The sequence below is a fragment of the Syngnathus acus genome, chromosome 2 (genome assembly GCF_901709675.1).
Source record: "Syngnathus acus chromosome 2, fSynAcu1.2, whole genome shotgun sequence".
Classification (NCBI taxonomy): domain Eukaryota; kingdom Metazoa; phylum Chordata; class Actinopteri; order Syngnathiformes; family Syngnathidae; genus Syngnathus; species Syngnathus acus.
The window spans coordinates 23,165,144-23,185,845 of NC_051088.1; the positions used below are offsets into that span (position 1 = coordinate 23,165,144).

The window sequence follows — 20,702 nt, forward strand, 5'->3', positions numbered from 1 at the left end:
AGCGGGCCAGAAACGTACATGGCTGGATGTTCTGACTGTTAACTTCTAGCCTACCAAATAAACCGCATTAGTACAATTGTGTTTGGGATTTTAATTTTCTTTCTCGCACGCAAATCAAGACACCAAAGCCAAAAGTCACAATCATAATTTTACTGTTTGATAACATACAACAGAAATGATATAAATATAAACATTGTTATAATTGTACATTTACGTCAAGACAAACAAAAGGATATAAGTCACAAGGATGATCCACTTTTCAACTCAAAATGCAAATGTTGAGCAGATGCGTCAGCACCAAAGTCAGGTTGGATCGAGACAGTGACGACAATCGCCTCTTTGCATTTTGACAAAGTGAATGGAAGCAAACCTCGGACTGCATTTTATATAACACCACATAAATAAAAGACTCCAATTAGGTAGTTGGAGTTGCCGTTTATGTTTCACAGTCGACCAACAGGTGGCAGTGTTCGATCATTACGTTTTGAGAGAAGACTTTCACGGGACTCAGCATCAGATGCAGGTAAATATTTTGTATATTGTTATTAAAATGGAAAGTAAAAGACGTTTCTTTTTACAGTTTTTGCTCGTTGCGATATTTGGTGGAAGAACTGTTTGATAATAATTACAGTCCGTTCAGATGGAAGACGATGGATGTCAGAACGAAATAAAAGGGAGAAAACGAGACAAAATCTGAGGTATAAGAGTGAAACTTGGTCTTAACTTTTTTTTTTAAGCCAGAGTACTCAAAGTTTGTGACGTTTGTGAACTCGTGAAATTATTCAAGCACAACAGAGAATGACGTATGTAAAAAAAAAAAAAAAATTGGGATGTGCTTCTTGGTCTAAAGAAAGGCTTAGAAAACCAACAATTAACCACCCATCCAAATGGAAAATGAAGTTAAAAAAAAAAGAAGTGCAATTCGATACAAAGAAGTAATAAGACAGGAACCAAATCTTAAAAAGTCATCACAGCTCAGTGTTGTCGTCACAGTGCGCAAAGTGGAACGAACCAACTATGGTTCAGCATAGGGGTGTATGAAACAATACAATCTTTTGTTTTCATTGTTCCGTTCTCCGTTGAACCTTCATAAAAGAATAAATTGGATCACACGCTTGGGATTCGGACAGATACATTCTGAGATCCTTTTTCTTTTTTCCAGATTCTTCTAAGCCTTGTTGTTTGTTTGCTACAGAATAGGGAAACACCCAAAAAAGTGCCAGATGGAAGAAATTGGGCTACAGCAAATGTCCATTTCTGTCCCTCAAGGTGCAAATGACCAAACCACATACTGAATAAAACTTAAGACAGATTCAAGTTTCAATTTCAGTTTCAATGTTTGAGTATGAAAGAAAACAGAAGATGAGGTGATAGTTGCTGAGGCAGGTAAAACAAATTTGACAAAATGTGATCTGATCTGGCGATATTGGGAGAGGCCTTGCCCATTGGGCCAATCAGGGAAGTTCACTAAAATAATTAGGTCACTCACTTCTTTTGTACTTGGAAAGATGTGGAGTCAATTTCAATTTAAGCATCGTCTTTCTCTAGGTGAGTCGCTTTTCTACCCGTTTTAACAATAAAACGATTCGTCCGGACAGAGTATGATCATGCAGTTGGAAACTGTGCAGGGGACAGTATGGACATTGTGGATGTTCACACTTGAAGGGGGGGAGGGAGGGGGCTCACGAGAAGTGTGCAAACCTTCAAGTCAACTTTTTTTTTTTTCCTTCAAGTGCTTTGAACACCAAGAGAGACGTTTTGTGTGAGCAACAGCAGCATTAGACGTGTGTTTCTGTTTTGGCATGCTTCACCGTCATGAGTGCAGACAGAGACACATAGCAAGCAAGTTCAACGTGCCCCTCTGTGGAACCTGATCGATTAAAACGCGGAAGGCTTCGTAAAAGGTCAACATCCCACATAATGGTGAAAAAAAACCTCCAGATGTCTCTGGCCTTATGACAGACCATAGAAAAACTGTTTTTCTGTTATATTACAAATATTAGAATTCTAAGAAACAAAAAAAGGTGTCGATGATTCCCCTTCCCCCGGACTGCTGAGGTGCCTCACAGTGAGAAATTTGTCAAGAGGACAAAAGCAGCATTTAAAAGATTCCCGCTTGTCAACTCCCCATGTCCAACGGATTATCTTAATCGGTCGGTAATAACAGAATGAAGAGGAAAAATTCCCGTCCAGCCCATCCATGACAAAGACGGCCGTTACGAAACAATTCCGCTACTCTGGCAAAATCGAATTTAATGGTGTCCGTTTTACGGAATTGCATTTGGACATCAGAAAGAGAAGTAGTGAGCGTACAGCTCGTCTTTTTTTGCAGTGTAATCTTTGCCTGTCTCCATTGCTTTGTGGTCTGACGCCGCTGCATTTGCCTCATGAAGGCTACGGGAGGGAATAAAAACATCCGTTAAAAAGACTGGGAGGGAGGGAGGGAGGGGTGAGGCCGTGTCGTTCTGATAGATAGTCTCGTGACGGGAAAATGAAGCTTCAAATTGTTTTAGTTTCGGACTCCTCTAGATGGCACTGTTGGTTTCAAGAAATGGAAAGTTCGCAATGCGTGTTCAGCTTAACGTTGAACAGAGAGCGCCATCGAGAGGAGTCAAAAAATACAACTGCTTCATGAAGCAAATTCGAAGCTTCATTTTCCCATGGCTAAAATAATCCCAAACAAACATGCGCACGTCGCTAGCATCGTCGGAACACACATGCCGAGCATGCACCGAGTTGGTACGTGCGCCTCACCTTTGCATTCATTTACCCAAACACACAATGTCCTCCAGATTTACCAACATGCCATAAAAACATAGCACCAAAGAACATTTAGAAAGAGACTCACACAAGTAGTTGTGCTCATAAATTGACCAACCCGGGCGGAAGTTGTAACACATTAAAACTCCAAATAACTTTTTGCCAGGGGGGGGTGTAAACTTATGAGAACAACTGGATAACCTACTAGTGCGAAATAGTCTAGTTCAGCGGATTCAATTTGCTCGATGCTAATGTTTGTATCTAGATGATTTTTCTCCTGATTATTTTTGTCTGTCCTTCACAGTTTCCATAATGGATGCTCATAGGTCCACTCTGAGAGAAGAAGAAAAAAAAACATTTCACAGCCGTTATCTTGACTCTCACATTTGCTTTCAATTTGAATTCCCACTGGGAGTGATTTGTGAATTTGGGTTCCCTTTCTAAGCGAGTAAAAGTCTCAAAAGCATGTCTCAGAGGCTGTAATCTGGCGGAGAGATGGAATTATAAAGTATAATGGCTGATAAAGTTGTGATTCCTTATCTCAGGCACATTTCAACTCGAGATCCTCTCAATGAAGGTGATCTGGCTGTCCGCATACAAAATTGGTGACGGGGCCTCTTTTAAGGGTTAGGGGGTGAGGATGGTTGTAAGGACAACTAAAACGGGAGGTGGCGGCAGGCAAATGGCGTCCGCCGCCCGGGTCATCTCAAGGCAGCCGAGGCAGCAAGTCACACGAGTTCTCACCTCCTACAACTTGCCTGATGCTGCGGCTCCTGAGGATGAGGAGGATGGGCAAGGGCGTGACTTGGCGGGGGATGAGGAGGAAAAGGTGGCGGATGCTGAGGAATGTGAGGGAGAGGACGGAGGAGCGGCGGAGCTTTCTTAAGCCGGGGGAGGGAGCGTTGGAGGGGGGAGTGGGGAGGCGCAAATGGGCCCGGTCCTACCTCCTCCACTTCCCGACCCTCCGCTTCCTCGCTCGCACGACTCACGGCGGGAGGGCTGACGAATCGGAGAGCCGACTGGCTCGGGAAGCTGGCCAAGCGTTGATCTGATTGGCTGCCTGGTTTCGACTACACACAAACATAGAGAGGCGTGTCGGGGTGGGGGGGAAACTGCAAGAAAGCAATTTTGTATGGAGGTGCCTTTCCACGAGAGCATGCGACTTTTCTCGACACTGCCTATAAAGTGCAAATGGTAAACTCCCCCTAGTGGTATACCAAAAGAATCAATCAAAGAAGCCTAGGGTCAGTTCAGTTGTATTTAATGTGAAAGCTCAAATATTTTGATATTTTCTTATTTAACTTCCCCGAGACCCACGGTTGTAAAATTACAATCTCACAACATTTAAATAACTATTTGTTTTTAAATATTGAGATCGTTAGAATTTAAATATAAACTTTACAATACATTTCAAATGATTTTTTTTCAATTGAATTTCTCAATTTAATTTTTATTTCAGGTTTTTTTTTATACTACATTTAAAACTGGTGTTCAAAAGATGTGACAGCACATGCATTTGGAATGTTTCTAGAATGAATGTCTCATTGAAACGCAGACATATTCCCCAAGAGGCCACAATGTGTCGCCAAAGTCACGTCTAAATGGAAACCAGTGTCAGGGAAATGAATGTCAAAGTGATGAGAGACAAGCTTTGTCTTTTTTCTGGAGCATTTTTCCAAAATCTGTGAGATTAATTTTTAAATGTAATGTTGTAAGATGAATTTGAAACGATATTCATTTATTTTAGGATCATAACTTGTGATATATAGTTAAAGATTTGTACAGAGTACGTCAAATACGCATCCTACACAAACAGCAGGATGCTAGCGGAACCCTGACCAATTATTGCAGAGCCAAATATAACCGCCCTGTCCAACGACATTTACAATAACAAAACATTTAGTTGTGTATGATTTGTATGACATGCATGATGTGCAAACATGCAGATACACAGCAGAACACACAAAGCCTCTAAACTAGTGCGTCTGGCACAGACTGACCATGTCTGACACGGCCACTGACCTTGATAAGAGGGTTGATGACCCCAACGTTGGCACTGGAGTTGAAGACTTTGCTGAAGCCTGTCTCTCTGTTGACCAGCTCCAATTGGTAAAACTTTTTGTCATCCTGTTAAAAAAACAACAACAACAACACATTAGCGCAAAGTGTCTGTTGGACAAAAACATGGAGCGCAAATTCAATTGACTCACCACCAGCTTTTTGACCAAAGCTTCTCTCTCGGAGACCATCTCACGGAGCTCCGCGATAAGATGCAGATCTTCGGGTCTGCTCTCTCGGTTCCTCAATTTGTCTTCTGTTCCCTCCAGACTGGATAAGGAGACATTAGAAGCATTGAGGAAGGGGGCAATTCAGAGATACGTTCCTTTCTGGTTCTTACATTATTTGCAAAGCAGTGATCTTGTCTTTGAGAACTTCCTGAGCCTTGTTGAAGTCTGCCAACATGATATGAGTCTCTCTGTGATGGACCACACTGAGCTCTCCCAGCTCTCGCTCTTGCCTCTTGGCAAAGTCTTGCTCATGAGCCCTGACAAACCAAACACACACATTTGAATGCCATTGAAAAACAGCTTACAGCTCAATCAATCAATCAATCAATAGACTCTGTGTACAAGTATTGATAAACAGAAAACACATTATAAGGCAAATAGAACGGTGGATTGAGATACAAATTCAAGTTGTTCAGTGACTATGCTGACAATTCCAAACACACATCCCAAATCAAGTTTCCCCATTCAAATGAATAGAAATTCCATTAATCTGTTCCAGCACTCAGACGCCGACCCCAAAAAAACCACCATTATTTAAAAAGTATTTCAATGACGAATTGAACATTTAATAGAATATAATTAAATAATTTCTACTATATTTTCAGTCAGGTAAATTCATATGTCAGATTTTGTCCTGCAAAGGCTTCCGGAAAAGTTAGCACGCAGTACCGTATGTGATGATTAGCTTCGCTGCGGACCCGTAGCACCTCTTTGCCTTTCAATTCGAGTTCTCGAGTCAAGGTGTCAATGGTCTCGTTCAAAGAGTGGATCTCGTGGTCCAGATCTGTGATGCGGCTGTTACGGGAGCACACCTCCGCCTGCAAGTCGGAGACGCGAACCAGCAGTTCTTGCTCCTGTGCCACACAGAAGGCGGACGGGAAAAGTCTGGTTAACTTTCTGCAAACGTCCTCAAGATGACAATTAACAAGTGACCTGTTGGCGGCTCTTCTCCATGGCCTTCTCCAGCTCCCGTTTGGCATTTGAATTTTCTTTCAGGTGGATCTGCTTTAAATGCTCGATGGCCGTGGCGTGGAGGTGGTTGAGCTCAGCACGGAGTGACGCTGCCAACGAAGAAAGTGGTCATCAAGAAAATAACCTTTTAAAACAATAACTAAATAACAAGGATAATGTTTGCATGTCGTCATTTACCCAGCTTAGCTTTGCCCTCATCTTCCAGTTCAAATCGCAGCGTCTGCAACTCCTGCTCTGACTGTTGTCTGAGGATGTCCAAGGTCCTCCTATGGGCCTCCTTCAGAGCATGAACCTCCTCTCTCTGCTCCTGCTTCAGACGTTCCTCCAGGGCCTAGCGGCAGCACGGAGCGAGAGGAGAAAGAAGGTATAAAGAGTGAAGGTGAAAAGGAACGGGGAGAAAAAAAAAAAATTTCCCTATGACATTACAAACCTTCTAGAATCTAGAATAGGATAAAAATAAAATTAAATTAAAATTAAATCAAATTAAAAAAATAATAAGCATATAATTATAATAAAATAAAAAAATAAAAATAATATAAAAGAAAAAGGAAAAATACATAAAATGAAATACAAAAAAGATAAAATAAAAAAGAAAATATAAAAGAAAAAATACAAAAAAGATCAAATAATAAAAATAGAATAGAATAGCCTTCATCAGTCTGACAATACAGAAATTCCTTTCACGGCAGCAAAGTGGAAAATAATGGCGCTACACACGGGTAAGAAAATTTAATCAAAGTAACAAACACAACTATGTCCATTTTTTATAACAGCCATAGATCTCAGGAAGTGAAATAACATTACAACAAAGAAGAGGGGTGCCCTCAAATCATTTTGTTCAGCGGGGCAGTCAAGATCTCATTAAGTATTCATTGTGCATTAAAAGTTGCTGCCGGAAATGTATTATCCAAGCGCATTACGCGTGAGCCCAACAATGAGCCATCGGGCTCCTTCAATTTTGGAGATCCATTTAGCAAGGAAATGAGGAAAATTAAAGAAGTAAAACACTTGACTTAGTCTGTCCAATCGCTGCAGAATTGCCAATTTCCTCAGCCTCACAGGCTCGGAATTTATTCTCTGGCTTCCCACAAAGAAATTGATTCTCGTAGATCCAATTTATCAACTCAGCTTTGGCATAGCGAGTGCTCGACACTATAATTTCCTTTCTAGAAGGAATGACTTTGGATAATGTTGTGCTTCGGTATTTGCATGTTTCATTTGGGTTAAAACAAATTCTTATAGTGTGTGTGCGTGTACTATACTCGAATCTGGTGCTGCCGAGCCTCCTCCATTGTGCTCAGTGCACAGCAGTGAGCCTCTTGTAGTCGATGTTCCCTTCTCTGATGCTCTCTTTGCATCTCTGTGAAACAAATAAAATGGTGGTAAATAATCACGTGTTCATTCACTACACGACTACACTTATATACTAATATATGAATAATATTACATGTGATATTTTATCGGTATACAGCAATCCCTCGTTTATCGCGGATGATTAGTTCCAAAAACCACCCGCGATAAGTGAAATCCGCGAAGTACGGTCACCAACAAGAAGTACTGGGCAGGCTAACGAGTTAGCGGAAAGATGCTAATTCGCGATCGTGCTAACACGCGAAAACGGACTTCTAAAGGAATGTAAACGAACATTTGGAGCAATACTACATTGTCCTAAAGGTTAGACACATGTTTCCTCAATTTAGAAGTTTTATTTTGACTTTTAAATGTTTTTTTAATTTGGAAAAAAAATCCGCCATGTAGTGAAGCCGCGATAAACGAAACGCGAAGTAGCGAGGGATCACTGTCTTACAAGTGAAATCAAATAGTTACCTACGTGGACGCTGGATGTACGTGCGGATAGTTCTACCACAAGACTTGACCAAAATGTTTTCTATCACATTCCTAACCCTTAAACGTCAATTATCCAAGAGCGCGCCCTCTGCTGGTGACACGTGGTACTGCGCCACACTGACTCATTTCCATTAATGGAGGACATCGCGATCATAACTTTCGAACCCAATGGCAAAAAAACACTCCCATTTTTTCAGGGTTATTTGACATCCAGAATGAACGTCAAAATGTCCGTTCCAACTCGATCAGCAGACCGCATTCAGGCGTTACCTTTGAGTTGCTGGCCGAGTAGCTCCCTCTCCTGGCTGAACTGAGATTGCAGCTGCTGAAGGGCAGCCTGTGACTGAGACAGCTGCAACTCCAGGGACTGCTTCAACAGAGAGATCTGCAGGCGAGGACAACGCACCAGGATTACAAAATGTGCGAGTGTGGGGCAATGTTTATTATTGGAGAAATATTGATGTGGGTTTTTTTTTTCATATTATTCATAGTGTGTTGTTTTGAGGAGCTACTCTCTTAAGGGCCAGTGAAGGGCACGCCTCGCCTCCATTCCTCCGGCAGTTAAGTCCTCTGCAGAATTTAGTGCAGCGCGACAGAAATGGGAAGCTGTAGCGTTAGATGGCTTTAACAAGACGAGGGTGAGGAGCAGGACTGGATGGGATGGGATTAGCCGGACAGTGGCGATAACCACAGATGGGGGAATGTCTTGCCCGTGTGTGTTCATTGATACACTCAGACTTCTGCGAGTCGGAGTTATATTAAATTTTGATGAGGTTCCAAGTGAACATAGGATTTATATATATTTTTACTGCATTGGGGCCAAGTAGGTCAGCGACTTACGAAGCAGCTCTGCAGACAGACATCAGAATTGTCATGTTTAGAATTCCTCTATGCCAGAAATTGTGCATACAAAATTTGGTAGAAATATATATTTCTATTTTTTTTTACAGAAATAAATGGATTGATTGAATGTCGCATTGTGATTTCCCAATCTGCCATCAGTAGTCGGCGCCTCCACCTCATCACAAAGTGTTAGCATCTGAGGCCAGATCAGGACGGGTCTCTCTTGGCGCTTGGGTTTGTGACTCAGCAGAGCTGTGACTTAGCCGGGAGGCGTGACGCTCGACATTCAGAGCGGCTCAAGCGCTCTCCTTCCGGAACATAATCACAAATGAGGCTCTTTTCTTGTGATTACAGCTAAAATGCTGCATATGGTGTCGCTTGGGGCAGGGGATTATGCTGTTTTCTCTCTTGCTGATGCCAAAGAACATTAATAAATCTAAATAGCAAGGGAGGTTTTACTGTTTACCTTGATATTTAATGTTGGAGTGGGAGTCTTTTTTTTTTTAAATGAATAATTTCACAAGCTCCCAGGCCTTTTGGCAGAGGAGCTTCATTTATTGTGACCTGGCTTGCAGCCTGGCCACGAGGATCCATATTGGCTAACATTGATGCTAACTAGCCGCGACATTTTGTTTTGTACCTGTTCGAGCAGGTCCTCCACCTTCCGCTGCCAGCCCTCCCTGGCGGCCATCATTTCCAGCTCCTTCTGCTGGGAGAGCTGAGTCAGCGCCGCCTGCTTGTCGGCGTCGTATTCCTCGTTCAGCTCCTCCCTCAGCAGCCGCACTTCTTCGCTAAAGAGCGAGGCGCATGATTTTTTAATAAGTAGAAGGATGCAGGGATTCCCGACGCCTGTGCCACGGCTCACCGAATGTTATTCAGTTTCATTTAAATGGGCCCAAAATTTGGCAGGAATACGGAATTTCTTTTCAAAATATTTTTGATCCGGCCATTTATGTCAGTGAAGATTTTACCGAAGCGCTTCTCTCCATTTTTGCTCCAAGTTGTCAGCCATCTTGTCCATCTTCTGCTTCTCCTCGGTTCGGATTGACATCACTCGCGCTTCATGCTGCTGCTTCTGGGTTTCAATCTCCTCCTACGAGCATTATGCAAATGAGCCTTTTCGGTTATGGCGCCGTATTGTCATTCTAAAGTGTGCACAATTCCTGTCCGCCATTTGTAGATTAATTTAGGTCCTCCACCATTATTAGCTCACAAATGATTCTCATTTCCTGCTTTCAAAAACGTCAGATTGCTGGGCTTCTGAGTTCCATCTCGCTCACCTGCAGGTCGGTTAGCAGGTTGCTGGTCTCTCGGACGCGGGCTCGGGTGGCATCCAATTCGATCTTGAGCTTCTCCTGAGTCTCCTTCAAGCAGGTGATCTGGTTCTGTGCTGAGCTCACATTTTGGTCCCGCTCCCTCACCAGCTCCTGGAGGTGGGACACCTGCAAAGGTACAAATGATGGTTTTATTGATCTACTTTTAATGTTATCTTCAAATATCTGTACTTTTTACTCCTTATTTTGGTCCCAAAACGTTTTTTCAATATCTGCAGACGATAACGTAAAAAAATAAAAAGCGAAATCATAAGATATAATTACAGTTTTTTTATTGTATTTCATGAATAAAAATGGGTTTTCAATTTTATTTTTTTGGTTAGTTTTTGTTCGCTATAATAACTTTGTTGAGATCTTGAGTGACTGACTGAGGTCTTGGAGATTTATACGGCAATTTTCTGAAAAAACATACAAAGTGTATTTTTTCAGTTGTATTTTGTTTCCATGATTTCTTTTTCTTCTCGGTGTAAGCACGAGAAAAATTATGAAAAGAGGATCACAACTTTTTTTCCATTGTGTCAAGTTATTCAAAACTGACAACTTTTCTTTGAACCCATTTCTGATTATGTCCTTGTTGAACCAACCCGGGAGGAATCCAACCAACAAATCACTCCCAAAATGTGCAGTTAAGAAAGTTTTCAGATTCTTACTTCTTGATTGGCCATGTTGAGCTTGGCAGAGAGCTCCTCTTTCAAGTTGTCCAGATGCTGCTGCACCCGGTCTCGCTGCTCCTCCAGAGACAAGCGTTTTATCTCAAACTCCTGACTCATTTTCTGGGGAGAAGATTGGGCGTTAGAAGCGAGCAAGTGTTTACACTCCAAAGAAGCAGCTCCAAAAAAAAAAAAAAAAGGGGGGGGGTGATTCTGGGCACAAGGAATAAGGGGAGGATTGGAAGTTTTATTAAATTATAATATATATTTATAAATTATAATATGTTTGTAAAATATTATATTAAAATTATTTGTATTATTATATTAATTATTTTAAATATGCTTTCACAGTCCAAATTTAAAAATAAAAATCTCCAAAACCTGACATGTCTTTTAAAATCAGTATCAAAAAGATGCATCGGGACACAAAGCCATTTCTGATTCAAATTTGCCGTTGACCAGTGTAATTTATCTTCAATTAACTATATAATTATATATGTATTCTGTATATTCTTCATTTAATGCGGGGTCCATTTTCTTTTTTTAGCAGCTCAGCTGCCACGAGCCTCCTTGATGATGTCCAAGCAAGACAGTTCTTTTCCATATCGGCTCACAAAATACCTTCAATTAAATATTTCAGGCGGCCGATCACAAATCCTTTCTCCTTCCTCCTTTTAGGAGGATGAAAGCTTTGACAATCTGCATGACAGGTGGTGTTAGCCTAATCCGACAGAGAGCGCCTCATCAACATTCAGAGCACAGAAGCGCTTCTCCTCAAGGACCAGTCAATGATTCGACACGGCCAATAAAGCTGCCTGCCACCTGCAGGCGGCTTGAAGAAATTCTGCTGCAGTCTCATCCAACTGGATTTGGAATTAATAGAGCATGAGAAATTAGCAGGATTGCTTTGGAAACTTTTTAATATCTCGCTCGCAGGGGCTTAAAAGTTTTCGGCCGATTAAATCCGCGCTTTAAAAATGACCACTTCTGCGTCGGCTCCATCGCCGGTCTCTTAAATTGACGTCATAAGACAAACAGGCATCCATCGAGGCACAGCCGGTATGAATTATTTTTCACCTCCATTGTATCCATTCATCCCCCGCCCTCGCTCTCTCTGATCCTTTCAGAAAATCTGACGCCCACACGCTTGCACAATGCTCAGAGGCAGGATTTGATGTCAGTGAAAATCCGTCAATTAGCAGTCAGCTCCAATCAGCCTTCGAAGCGAGCACGTCGCGAGACGAAGGCCGCGTAATACTCAAAAGATAAACCCCTTCTGAATTCAATCGCTTTGCTGTCGTGGAGGTGGGCTGATTTCCTGCAGGTCCAAGCGTGACAGCGTCACTGCCCAGCCGAGCAAAAAAAAACAAAACACGGCAGCAAGTTACACAACCCGCGAAACGGTGAGCGATGTTGTTTGGCCTAATTAAAATTGTGCAGTCACAAGAGAGGGGAGAAGGGGGGGGCGTGCGTTTCTTAGCCATACATTTATCTCAAACAAGCATTTGCTGAAGGGCAAACATTAATTGCTGATGCTCCTGCGCAGCTGAGAGAGATAGAAAAGCTCGCCGCCGCATGTTTTAATTACGCCGTACATGCCAGATTTCATCAGCCAGCGATGAGATCATGAGCAAGCGGCGAGTCACCTTGGAATATCACCCATATTGTATTTTTTCAAAAATAACAAACGGCATCAGACCTTCATGAGAAGTTTCTTCTCTTCCTCTTTCTCCTGTTGCGCCTCCTCCCGCATGACTCGGTGTTTCTCCTCCATCTCCTCCAAGGCCCTGACCTGAGCCTCCTTGTAGCGACGCGACTCCTCCTCGTAGTGAGCTCTCAGTCTGGAGAGTTCCTTCTCGTAGCCCTGGTGTTCCTCACGTAGAGACTGAGGAGAAGAGCGAGCTGTTGAGCTTTTCGCGAGGACAATTTTTGAGACGTGCAAACGTACCTGCTCCAGTTTGAGCACTTGCTGTTTGTGCTGCTCGCTGGCCAATTGGTTTTGGTTAAGCAGGGCTTCCCTCTCCTGCTCCAGCCTGCCGATCTTCTCCTTTAGCCGACTCTGCTCTTGGTCCAGGTTCCTGATGGATGCCTCGTGGGCCATCTGGGTGGCCTGGAGGGATCCGATCTGACCTGGGAAACATCAAGCCAAGCAAAATCCACGGCTACTACTGTGTTGACTTTTCAGAAGACTGGCGGTTAAAAATAAAAAAAATCTGAAAATTAGGTACCACTACAAAATCACGAAATTGCTATTTTGGCATTTCAAACATAAAATGAGATCTTACTGCTTTGTAACTACGTCAAAGTGAGTGGTCGAGCTTCATTTAGCCAATTGTGTAATACAAAAGTAGGGTTTTGCCGCCATCTTGTTTCTACAAGCATCAAAAACCGACAGAAAGAATTATCGGCAGAATCTATTGATATCTTGAGAAACAATTTTAGGACATCATTTTATGGACTGACGAGAACCTTTGGAAAGGCTAAAGCTTAAAAAGATCTGTCAAGTCCTGCTAAGGCTTGGCACGGCCAGATTAATTTTCATTGTTGATGATGTAAGCCATTGCAAGATCATATCCCAAACCACAGAGTCAAACAACAAAAGAACATTAAATACAAACACTGGAAGGAGCGATACGAACCCCAGACCATATTAAAAAAATAAGAATTCATTTTTTCTACAATATTAAAATCGTGATGTATTGCATGATTTATTTTTATTTTTTTTCCAAGGACCCTTTCCCATTATTTTCTTGACAAGCACAAATTAATTTCTGGATTACAGTAAACAATATCAGCTTTACTTTGCAAAAAGGTTTTGTTCTTATGGGCAAAATAAAAACAAATAAGCCATAAATTAATTTCTCAGCCCTTCTTGTTGACATAGCATTGGAAAAGTGCATTTGCTATGTATGTGTGTGTGTGCGCTTCGGGCTGGTGTCTCACTAGCTTTGTGGAGGATTTCCGTTGCCTGCTGCTGCACTCGTTCCCTGCAGCCATCCAATTCGTACTCGGTGTCTTTCAGCTGCATCACCCAAATCTCCCCATCCTGGATGGCTTCTTCCAGCTGCTTGTGAAGGTTCTACAGCACACAGCAGATGGAACATTTAACACTTCAGCCAGAAATGCCCGTGGGAAAAGTCGTCAGGAAAAATAACGACTCAAGCAAAACGCAGACACCTGGAACGTCTTGTTTTGTACGTGGATGTTTTTTTTTCATGACTCCCCGCCACTGCATTTAAATATTCATCTTCCAGTCATCCTTTACCTTGATGGTTCCCTCAGCATTAACCAGAGATGTTTGCAGTCTGTTAGTCTTGTCCCGGTTCTCGCGCGCCTCCTCCTGGGCTCGCTGAAGCTCGCTCCTCAGCTTTGAGAGCGATCTCTGCAACGCCGCCTCCTGCGCCTGGAACTCCTTCCTAAGCTCAACCTGAACAAGAGCATTCAGTGGTCGCACGCATGTTGTTGGAAGGCGGTTGGTGGGGTTCTACCTCGGTCCTTTTCCAGGCCAGCAGGTTTTCGGTGGTGAGCTGGTGCGTTCGAGTCATGGCCTCCAGCTCGCGCTCGTAGTACTCCTGAGCCTTGGCCAGTTTGGCCTCGTATTCCTCAACCACTCGGACTTTGTTCTTGGTTAGCTCTTCCACCCTTTCCATCAATGACTCCACCTGTTAGTAATCACATATAAAAAAATTTTTTTTTTTATGTGCATGCGTGCGCGCGTGCGTGTGTAAAGCCTAAAAGCATTTTTTCCTTTTTCAAAATTTAGCCTTTGCAATTTCAAAATAGGAGTCTACCACCAGTGGCAGAGGTAGTTTTTTTCTTTTTTTTCTTGGGGGGGCCATGGGGTGTCAAAGATATATCAGGGTGTTCACAAAACAAAAATGTTAGTTCTTTCGAAAAAACTGATAAATATTTATTGTACGCTCTCTACAGGCGACGAGGGGGAAATGTGGAAAAGAATTCCCCAGGGAAAAAAAAAACAAAAAAAATCGGAAGACACCCCTAAAGACAGCTGGGCGTCCAAAGCATTTTTCAGGGGTGGCCAGTGACCCCGCGGCCCCTCCTCTAGCTCCGCCAGTGTCTACTACACTGTGATGTTGATTTGAGTCATTTTTCAGCTCGACAACAATGGCAACTTTTCATTTTGAATATTCTTTTTATATAAGTTGATTGGAAAAGAAAAATGTGAGTGGGATGACATGCAACAACAACAAAACCCTATCCTTGTTGAATTAATCAATGAAACCACCGACACAGCAATTACCCAGTTAAGTAACTTGCTGCATAAACTATCTCCAAACGGGAAAGTTAGTGAGCTCTTCTCTCTTCCTTTCTGTCCCCACCTCTTGTCTATGGAGCTCAGCCAATTTCTCCTGGTCTTCAGTGGAGGTGGCGCTCTGGTTCTGCTGGCTGTTTAGGAGTTCCTCCACCTCCTGGCGGTGGTTGGACCTCAGCTCGTCCAGCGCTCGCCGCTTATCCGCCTCAAACTGGGCCTGAGCTTGGCTGAACGCCCGCAGCTTCTCCTCAAAATCCCGCCGCATCTCCTCCACCTAGTGAGATCACGGGAAATGTTCTATTCTCTATTTGGAGGCGTGCGAACTGCGCCGAGCGAGCCCGACTCCCACCGTAGTTCACTCCAAACGTGCAAAATATTTCACCGCAATAGCTTGACATAAGCCGACATAAGCGAATGCTTGCAGCTTCTCTGGTCCGCCCGATACAAGAAAGTTGATACATAGACAAGTCACACAAGCATGAGGCTTATAAAAAAAATGGAATGTAAAATGTCATGCCATGGGTGTAAGTCCGCTCCTTGATCCAAAGAAGGAAACGAGGGACTGCTTGCTGCTTTTTGATAATCCCAAAAAAACGATAATATGGAGGATGTGTATGAAATTGTGTCTTTTTTTTGTTGCTGTTTTATTTTGATTTGCGTTGGCTTTAGCAATGACAAGCTAGTTAGCTAGCTAGCTAGCTAACCGCACGCTGTAGTGGTAGACAAAAAATGTTGGAATCGTGCCAGATCAATACAGATGTCAACAAAGAAAGAAAACAATACAATACAATAAGCCCGAATAGGTGGACGCACTTTAAAGCCACAGCGAAATACAAATCGGAAAAATTGAAATGCTGACAGCTTAGCCAAGCCGACATGCTAACTTCAATTTTGTCATCTATATAATATTTTTTTTTATTTACAGAAATGTTTTGTGTCAACAAATTACTACATGTGTTAGAATTACGTGTTTGTTTTTTTAAACTAAATTAGCGGTCAGTAAATTACATTTCAAGTTAAAACAATTTTATGCACCAAACGCCAACTCATATTAGTTGGTCTTCATCAGAACTATTTTAGCCCTGTTTGATTTATTTCATCATTCCACTTTTGAGTGTGTGTGTGTGTGTGTGTGTGTGTGTGTGTGTGTGTGTGTGTGTGTGTGTGTGTGTGTGTGTGTGTCAACCTCTCTGCTCATGGAAACCACTCGCTGTGTGTGTTGGGCTTCGGTGCAGAGTTGCGAATCCTCCATTCTTTGTCTGTACATTTCAAACTCTGCCAAAGCCTGAAAGAGTACAACCATCACACGCTGAGTTAGCCTTCTGTTGCACAACATTTGCGTCAACGGCAGTGAACATGTCGACAAAAAAAACAATCGCGCCCGCTCTCACAACGGCGGACGGTCGAGAGTAATTCATTCACTTTATGCAGCAAATAAAGCGTGTCTACTTTAAGTTCCTCGTTAATGGGTTTTGTTTTTCATTATTTCGACAGTTCATCTGAAGCAATATTTCTTTCCCACTTTACAGGTCTTATTTCATTCCTTAACTCTGTTAAAAGAGATCTTTGACGTCTATAGCCGTCAATGGCAGTGAATGAATGAAATTCAAATTGAACAACGGTAGTATGATCAAATAGTTGCTTGCCATTATTTTCCATTATCTTTCATTTCATATTTGAGTTTTAGGTTAAATTAAAATAATCAAACGCAGGGGGAATTGAGGGGCAATTGATAATTACCGTATTGGCCCGAATATAAGACGACCCTGATTGTAAGACGACCCCCTCTTTTTCAAGACTCAAGTTTGAAAAAAGACTTTTTGAACACCAAATTGAATTTTTAGACAGAAAATAATTACAGTACATCTGAAACAAATGATTATAACAATATATTCGAGAGAAAAAGCTAAAGTTATTTTGCCTCATTCAAATCATGCAAAAACTGTCTCCATTTTCTGTTATCTCTTCTCTTATTATCTTCTCTTTTCTTTCTTACTGCTATTTTTTATTTTTCTTCTTCATGCTACCACTATTTTTATTCTTCGTGACAGGGATTCGCTTTAGCCTGGGGAGTTAAGTTCAGCATTCGCTTCAAAGATATCTGGCGCCATCTAGCGTTGTGAATGGGTATAATGTCTAGACCCAGAATCTAAGACGTCTTATATTCGGGCCAATACGGTACATTCTAAATATAAAATCTCAATGTTAAGATAACTGAGTGAAGTCTCGTGACCTGTCTCTTCATGTGTTCATGCAGCTCGACAGATTCTTCCAGACTGGCCAGCCGCCGCCGCAGGTCGGCCTCGTCCACCATCTTGCTCTTGTACTGCATAATTTTGTCTCGGGTTTCTGTCACGATGTGTTGCACCTAAGCAGAGAAAAAAATGCAAGTTATCGTTCCAACAGAATAAAACTGGAAGGGTTGAAGAAGGATTAGAACTGATTTCTCCATCCATCCCAATAGCTTTATTGTCTCTGACATTTTTCATAGCAATCATTTCGACATTGTTTGTCCTTACCTCATCCTCATGGGCTTCCTTCAATGAATCGATCTCCTCTTCGTGCTCGTCGTTCTTGGTGTTGAGAGCGTAGATAACCTAGACAACAAGATGACAGAGTGAGGATCGCTTGTGCGGCTTTCATGCGGCGTCAATTTGAAATCGATAGTTGCAACAATGCACTTGCACTATGAACAGAGGAGAAATGCAAACACAAACTGGAGACAACACTCTCGCTTAGTCTCTTTTTCCAGCGTCTCATCCAAAGAAATACTGCACACGTTTATGAATATGTACTCGCCGGCATAGAACGTCAATCAAGCAAGCTGGAGCGAAGACCAAAACACTTCCTCAGTCATGCTCACTTCCACAAGCTTAAGCTGCCGTTATAAGCGCTGAAGGTGAATGATATAGAGCTTTTAAATTCAAATGAATAAAAAAAAAGATTCAGACAATTGAGGCCTTCACCACTCCCCGTGAATTTTCAACACAGACAGCTGAATCTCGGCTGGAGCTGGCTCATCCAAATTGTGTGAAGAGGAGTTAAAAGTCCAGGTTAGAATTAAAATAGTTCTTACCAACAATTTTTTTTCCACCACTTTATATGAAGCTTCAAGCTTATTTATTTATTTTTTATGTATTTATTTATTTATCCATTTCATTATTTTTTTCATTTCAGGACTGTCACTATCAAATATTTTTAGCATCAATTATTCATTTGATTAATTGAATAATCTGGTAAATTTCTATGTAGCATAAAAGTGCACACCATTATTTTCTACCAATGTTCTGTTTATCAACTGACAGTTGTGGTTTATTTGTTATTCTTAATAAAAAACAACTGAACAACATTTAAACAATGTGTGGGGGGAAAAATGGATGCATGTCAAACATTTATTCTCTATTGTCGTTCGCAGGTCAAAGCAAAATATTCTGCGATTGCTATCAGGATGTTGTTTGGTCCAAGCTTCATGTTCCAACTATAAGGCCAGAGGAAAAAGATCCATTTTCAGCCTGGAGTTCTGTGCAAGCCTTTGATGGAAGCACGCCCGCCTTTAATTATCCATGATTATTGTAATGATGCCTGCTGCTTTCATCTCTTTTCTTCTTCTCGCGTTCCTCGCCGTCTTCACGCGTTAATGCGGCAACGTTTCAACATGCATGTTTTGATCTCAAATGAAAGAATGGACTGTTTCATGAAATACTTTCTAATAAATCACTTGACATTGCCTTAGAAATTAACCAGAAATTTACCACCGCTCATTTTGAATTGTCAAAGCACTGTAAAATGATCTTTAAGCGTCAACCTTGTTGAGACATTTTTGACAATCATTAGAGGCACACTTGGATGGGTTTTTGTGGAGGAACCCTGACCTCAACCCCATCAAAATTTGTGGAATGAACTAAAAAGGTGATCAAGAACCAGACTGACTTCTGACCTCACTAAAGTTCCTTCCACAATTTTCCAAGATTTTTTTTTCCCCCAACATAACCACATTCCTCTTGTGGAAAACATTATTGCAAAAAAAGTCTCGGTGCGTCATGGAAAAGGATCCAGTTTCGCTTTTATTCTCATTTTATGTTTAAGAAAATCAGAATATATTTAATAATAATAAAAAAAGCTTTAGCGCAGAGGGAGAATAAGTCTTTTGTTCAACTAAACACATCTGTGCGTCAACTAAAAATGTGCTCTTTGTATAAAAAAAGCAAAGCACTCGCTTCAAAAAGAGAGATGGACTATTTGTGAGAGTGTGTAACAAGATAAAGAAAAGCCCTGCTTGGCTAATCTCTGCACAATGACGACATAGCAGAAAAAAATAACCTCCCATTTGAGGACAGTGGGGATGCAAAAAAACAAAAACAAAAACTTGTAGTTTCACCACACATTAATAATCCTCGTCATTGTCTTAGTTACTTGCTGGGTCATTATCGCACAAAGGGATTTCGCTCTGAATACAACCAAAACAAACTCGAGCAAAAAATGGATTTCGCTCAGCCATGCACTTGGCAGCGAGGCTGTCACATCTACCACATTCACAATTAACTGACCTAAATAGCTTTGGACTGTGGAGCAGGTGATAGAACCAAAGCGTTTTAAGCTTGCCCCCCTTTTGTCTGCACGTTATGTAAAAAAAAAAAAAAATAATAAATTGCATCCTCTGATTTGCGCTTGCTCGCACTGCAGACTTTGTTTTCACTCGGGGTAAAAGCAACTCACAGCTGCCACCTCAAATCTACTACCACAGGCACTTCAACTGCTCTCAGGTACAAAGACGGACCCCCCCCCCCCCAAGATTACGTAATCCCCTCCTGCATCTTTCTGGTTGCAATGGCTGCTTTGTGGAAAACGTGCACAGGTTAGGTCGTGAATTTGCCAATGAAGGAAATGATGACAGTTTAGCATCATGCAAGCACCTTCATAGCGCCTGTACTATTTTCTTTTTAGCTGCATCTAACTTGAGCAGAACAGCTGCCACACTGCGCCACAGTCACTCAATGAGATGGCATGACTTGTTTACAAGCAACGTCCCACGCCAAAAAAAAAAAAAAAAAAAAAAAAGAGCATCACTCCACTACTCTACGCTACACCGAGCGAATGCACATCTCTCACCTTGGTCAACTGCGCAATCTTCTTGCTCATTTTCAAATGGAGGTCTTGCGTGTATTCCAGTGTTAAACTCGCGTCGTAGAACATGCTGGATGTGGACGACGGGACGTATTTGGCTCCCCCACCGCTACTGCTGCTGGTGGTGGTGGTGGAGCCGCTCGTCGAGTTTGCGTACACGGGTTGCCAACCTGCTCCAGTCGCCATTTTTTCTCCGGAATATAAATACAAGCAATACGTTCGATCCGAAAAGGGGGAAATTGGATTTACGCGCGCAATTCTGCCATCGCGAGGCGGAAGACGCCAAGCGGGGGGCGTCCCATCGTACTACGCACCAGCTGCTGGAGACAGCGAGAAGCGGGCGCACGCCAGATGTTGCTTATCCGATGGCGCGCATGCACGCTCCTTTTTTTTTCCCTCCAATGCGGCTCTCGGTGCCAAGTGTTCATGTGAGGCAGATGACGGCCGACATGTTGACGCAGGACAGCCCGGCCGGCGGCGTCCAAGTCCATCATCCAGTGATGCCTTCAATGTCTATGGGAAAGTACAGAAGAAAATCTTGTCAACTCTTATCATCTAAGACACATAGAATATGGATAATACATAACTGCTTACTAATCGTATGTAGTAA

At 42.2% G+C, this 20,702-nt stretch overlaps 1 protein-coding gene across 4 annotated transcripts; it reads right to left on the reverse strand.

Annotated features, from left to right (window-relative positions):
• Positions 1–135: 135 nt before the first annotated feature.
• On the reverse strand, positions 136–20,604 carry LOC119130934 (protein FAM184A-like). 4 transcript variants are annotated; one of them, XM_037264939.1, is made up of 24 exons: positions 20,078–20,604; positions 17,488–17,565; positions 17,202–17,336; positions 16,155–16,253; positions 15,036–15,242; positions 14,184–14,357; positions 13,961–14,122; positions 13,639–13,774; positions 12,644–12,825; positions 12,395–12,580; positions 10,696–10,818; positions 9,992–10,153; positions 9,683–9,804; positions 9,352–9,502; positions 8,139–8,253; positions 7,283–7,380; positions 6,198–6,351; positions 5,982–6,109; positions 5,718–5,902; positions 5,159–5,305; positions 4,971–5,088; positions 4,783–4,887; positions 3,705–3,830; positions 136–2,394 (listed from the first exon to the last, which is right to left on the reverse strand). In XM_037264939.1, the coding sequence occupies exons 1-24, from the start codon at positions 20,276–20,278 to the stop codon at positions 2,386–2,388; spliced, it is 3,303 nt and encodes a 1,100-aa protein (XP_037120834.1). In that variant the 5' UTR covers positions 20,279–20,604; the 3' UTR covers positions 136–2,385. The 4 variants fall into 4 exon arrangements, with proteins under 4 accessions (XP_037120834.1, XP_037120825.1, XP_037120851.1 ...); XM_037264930.1 differs by having other exon boundaries at positions 136–3,830; XM_037264956.1 differs by lacking the exon at positions 3,705–3,830 and having other exon boundaries at positions 20,078–20,603.
• Between the last annotated feature and the right edge of the window lie 98 nt (positions 20,605–20,702).

Excerpts from the sequence above, each read along its gene's own strand:
- LOC119130934 (XM_037264930.1), bottom strand. The coding sequence starts at position 20,278 with ATGGCGACTGGAGCAGGTTGGCAACCCGTGTACGCAAACTCGACGAGC. Across the intron at positions 6,110-6,197 it reads TGAGGGCAAAGCTAAGCTGG|CGTCACTCCGTGCTGAGCTC; the intron begins GTAAATGACGAC and ends CTTCGTTGGCAG. Across the intron at positions 5,306-5,717 it reads GAAGCTAATCATCACATACG|GGCTCATGAGCAAGACTTTG; the intron begins GTACTGCGTGCT and ends TTGGTTTGTCAG.